Below are 3,887 nucleotides of genomic sequence, written 5' to 3' on the forward strand. Positions count from 1 at the left end.
TTTTCCCCCATTTTCCCCAAAAACGTTCCCGCCCGCGCGCGCCCCCGCCCCCCAACCAGCCATGGAGGACGCCATCGACCTCGACCTCGACGCCGCCGCCGGCCTCGCCTCGCTCGCCTCGTCCGGCGCCGTCGCCCCCTCCGGGAAAGGCAAGCCTCGTGCCCCGCATAAGACCGCCGCGGCGGCCAAGCCGAAGAAGGCGCTGACGCCCGAACAGCGGGCAAGGGAGTCGGCCAAGAGGAAGGGCCGGAGGCACACCGCGGACGCGAGGGATGAGGCCGCTGCGCCGGCCGCCGCTGTCGCCGCCGCGCAGCAGGAGTTCACCAACGCCCGCGTCGCCGCGACAGCGAGGGAGGCGCTCTACATGCTTGGGGTAAACCCTAGCCAGCACAGCCTCGTCCAAGCCACCGTCGCCGCGGCCAGCACCGGCTCGTCGGCGTTTCCTCGGATGGTGATGCCCGACTCACCCCGCGCATCGGCTTGCAACCCAGTCCCCGGTTTCCACGTCTACCCGCAGGTTTGATACTATATCCTGTAGCTTAGTCTTGCCGGCATGACCACGGGAGCCGCGATGGCGTGGTCGAACTCAAGTCCCACCATTTTTTGTGTGCTGGCATGTGTGCCGGCCGGCTGGCGAGTGCACCAGCATGAACTGTGGTGTTTTCTGAAGCCGGCATTGTATGCCGGCGCTGGCATGAGACATAAACGCTGGCATGATCGGCCGCGGGCCTTTTTTATTAAAAGTTGAATGCGGACATGAAATGGATCGACGCGTTGGGCGTATTGCCGACCCAAATGCAAAACTGGGCGGACGGCGGGCGCGCGGCTGACCTAAACGGACAAAAAGCGGACAAATGCGCCGTCCGTTTAGGTCGGCCCATCAGAGTTGCTTTTACCGACTTCGTAAGGACGCCCTTGACGAAATGTGCTCGCACTGCAGCGCGTAGGTGGACGTACTCCTACGTGCATGCAGAGCTTGTTGACCAACCATGTCAGCGTCAGCGAGCACCGCCCCCGCTCCGGTCCGAGCCTCCGCTTTATTAGCTGCCAACAACAGAGCATCCGAGGCGCAATGGCGTCGCGTCGGTAGCCAGCCAGCCAGCGAGCCAGCTAGGAGACGACAAGCCCCACCCACCAAGCGAGCAGAGCAGGCCACGCGCGCGAGGGCGGTGGAGATCGAAGAGGAAGACGACAATGGCGCGGATCGACGGCGGCAGCGCGCTGGCGTTCTGCGTGCTCCACGACCTGCTGGGCGCGGCGGCGTTCCTGGCGGCGCACCCGCTGCACGCCGCCTACGCGCTCTTCTTCCACCGGGGCCTGCTCGCGCTCGCCGCCTTCTTCTGCCCGCTGCTGCTCTCCACGGCGCTCCTCCTCGTCGTGCTCCTCACCGCCGCCCCGTACGTCGCGCCGGGGCGGGCCGGGGCGCGGTACCTCGGCAGCACCTCCGGCGTCGCCGTCGCCGCGCTCTGCGCCGGGCTGCGGCCCGACGGCGGGCTCGGGCTGATCGGCCAGCTCTGCTCCTTCGTGCTCGGCCCGGCGGGCGTCGGCGAGGTCGTGTTCGTGGGCGAGGTGTGTGATGCTGGTGGTGGTTCTTGCTTTCTTTTGGAAGAGAAGAGCTTGCTGTATGCTTATGCTACCCGAGAGCTGGAGGGTGAGCTGCCATTGCAGAGTGTGTCTCGAGAAGAGATCTGCTTCCTGAGCAATGGGGAATTTTATGAAGAAGATATGCCCAATTTCAAGGATGAAATTCAGGAGAAAAATGTGGTCTGTGAGGATCTGAAGAAGGCTCCGGAAACCTTGTCTTCTTCTTCGGAGCATTGCTGTCCAGGTGAGACATTCATGCCGGTGCCAGAGATGGAAGAGCAGGAGAAATCCATCAACAATGTAAGCTTGCCAGAGAGAAAGGGATTCAGCAGTGATGCGGTTAAGGAAAAGAGATTGGAGTGTGACCCTGTTCCTCTGTCAGCAATGGAGGCGAACACACCTGAGCGGGTCAGCAAGCCACGCTCTTCGATTTCTCAGCGAATAAGGCAATGGGAATCTGGCAATCTGAAGCTTGTTCTTGATGAAATCGAGGATAATCCGGTGGAAATCTGTTTCGAGAAGGAATCATTCAAGGGTGTGAAGGAAGCCGTGCCATTGAAGACTGAATCTTGCGACCAAAAGCAGAGTGAAGACCAGCTCGCTCAAGAAGAATCTGACCGGAAGCAATCGCCAGAGGAGGAACTTGTAGATGTCAAGGAAGAATTGGTGCGCTCGAAGGTGGCGGAAAAATGCAGCGAAGACCTGCGAGCTGAAGAAATCGCCTCCATTATCGGTGAACCCGAAGCAGACCCGCCGCAAGAACAGAGGAGGGAGGACGTGCAGGCCGAAGAAGATGCGCAGCCTAACGGACAAGACCATCAAGAAGATGTGCAGGAAGAGCAGGAGCACGAGGACGCGGACGGCGGGGAGGGTCCCCTGAGGTCGACGTCCATCGCGCGGCGCGTGCACACGCGGACCTCGTCGGAGAGCCTCGCCGGCGCGGGCGAGGGGTCGCCGTCCAAGGGGAAGGAGTGGAAGCGGACGCTCGCGTGCAAGCTGTACGAGGAGCGGATCCAGCTCAAGGTCTGCCGCGACCGCGCCGTGGCCGGGGCGTGCGCGGACGACATGGACATGCTCTGGGAGGCTTACGAGACCGGGGGCGGCAGCAGCAGCGCCGTCGCCGTCGCCGTCGCCGGCGACACCAAGCCCCGAGGTGGCGGCGGCAGCAAGGCGAACGAACAATCCGTTGACGAGGAGGAGGAGGAGGAAGACGAGGAGGACGAAGGGCCGGTGCGGCAGCTGTGCTGCCTGCAGGCGCTCAAGTTCTCGACGAGGAAGATGAACCTCGGGGGCGGCAAGCCGAGCCTGTCCAAGATCTCCAGGGTGCTCAAGCGGATGACCGCGCTGTCCAGGGTCGGGTCGCGCCGTAAGTGATGATGATCGGCACTGGCCGTCGCTGCATGGACGGTTTCCATGGATCTAGAGCTATGGTGACAAGTGTATCAGTGTGTTCAGTTTGTGTATACGTATATGATGATGGAAATATATATGGGCCTGTTTGGTTTGTGCTCTCACTCTCAGCTCAGGCTACCAAAATGTCGGCCATGCCAAATAATTTGTCTGTTATTTGGTTTGTTGCCAAATACTTATACTTTGGGTGGTCTTGCTCCTCCGCATGTAATCCCCGGAGCATCTCAAATTGCAATGATTCAAAGGCAGCAAAAGAGGGCATGGCAGAGAGAAAGAGGGCATCAGGGACCAAAGCTCTGTTCCTCCTCCCTAGCTTTAATTACGCCGGAAATCCAAGGCTTTCTTTCGAGGATCAACAGGGAGGCCATCTCCAGACAGCCACGAAGAGAGTGGTAAGGGCCTCTCTAAGAGCGAGCATGGTTAATAGTATAGCCAATTGCGGCGGGGAACGTTTGGTTCCTGGTACATATGTATCCTATACGGAAAAAAGAATTTAGCAATACAACAAAAAGTCAAAAATTTCTGAACTTTTTTTGAAATAAACTTGACCTTTCATTGTACTAGTGAGAAAAGTTCCACGAAAAGAAAAAATCTTTTTTCACTTCTTTTAAAAAAGACAAATTTTCGGTCAAAATAGCATGAATAGTGACCTATAATTTTCGCTGTGAAGTCAATGTTGGTTTTTTTTTGAACATTTATATACTAGTGTGCAAGTAAGTCAAGATTAATCTAAAAATACTTTTGAACTATTTTGACTTTTTGTTTAATTATTAAAAAAATATCCCATATAGGGTGTATATACATGCGGGAGCCAAAGGGTATTTCCCAGCCAATTGCTGGCTACATGACGTTGCCATGTTATATGGAGAGAGTTTTTTTTTTGATCTTCTCTC

The 3,887-nt window shown here is 57.2% G+C and overlaps 1 protein-coding gene across 1 annotated transcript; it reads left to right on the forward strand.

The window, feature by feature from the left end:
* The first annotated feature begins 1,052 nt into the window (after nt 1-1,052).
* LOC123051177 (uncharacterized) lies at nt 1,053-3,098 on the forward strand. The gene has a single exon (XM_044473982.1). It carries the CDS (start codon nt 1,195-1,197, stop codon nt 2,956-2,958), a length of 1,764 nt encoding a protein of 587 aa, XP_044329917.1. The 5' UTR covers nt 1,053-1,194; the 3' UTR covers nt 2,959-3,098.
* Nucleotides 3,099-3,887: the final 789 nt, after the last annotated feature.

The sequence above is a fragment of the Triticum aestivum genome, chromosome 2D (assembly GCF_018294505.1).
Source record: "Triticum aestivum cultivar Chinese Spring chromosome 2D, IWGSC CS RefSeq v2.1, whole genome shotgun sequence".
In the NCBI taxonomy this organism is placed as follows: domain Eukaryota; kingdom Viridiplantae; phylum Streptophyta; class Magnoliopsida; order Poales; family Poaceae; genus Triticum; species Triticum aestivum.

Excerpts from the sequence above, each read along its gene's own strand:
- LOC123051177 (XM_044473982.1), top strand. The coding sequence starts at position 1,195 with ATGGCGCGGATCGACGGCGGCAGCGCGCTGGCGTTCTGCGTGCTCCAC.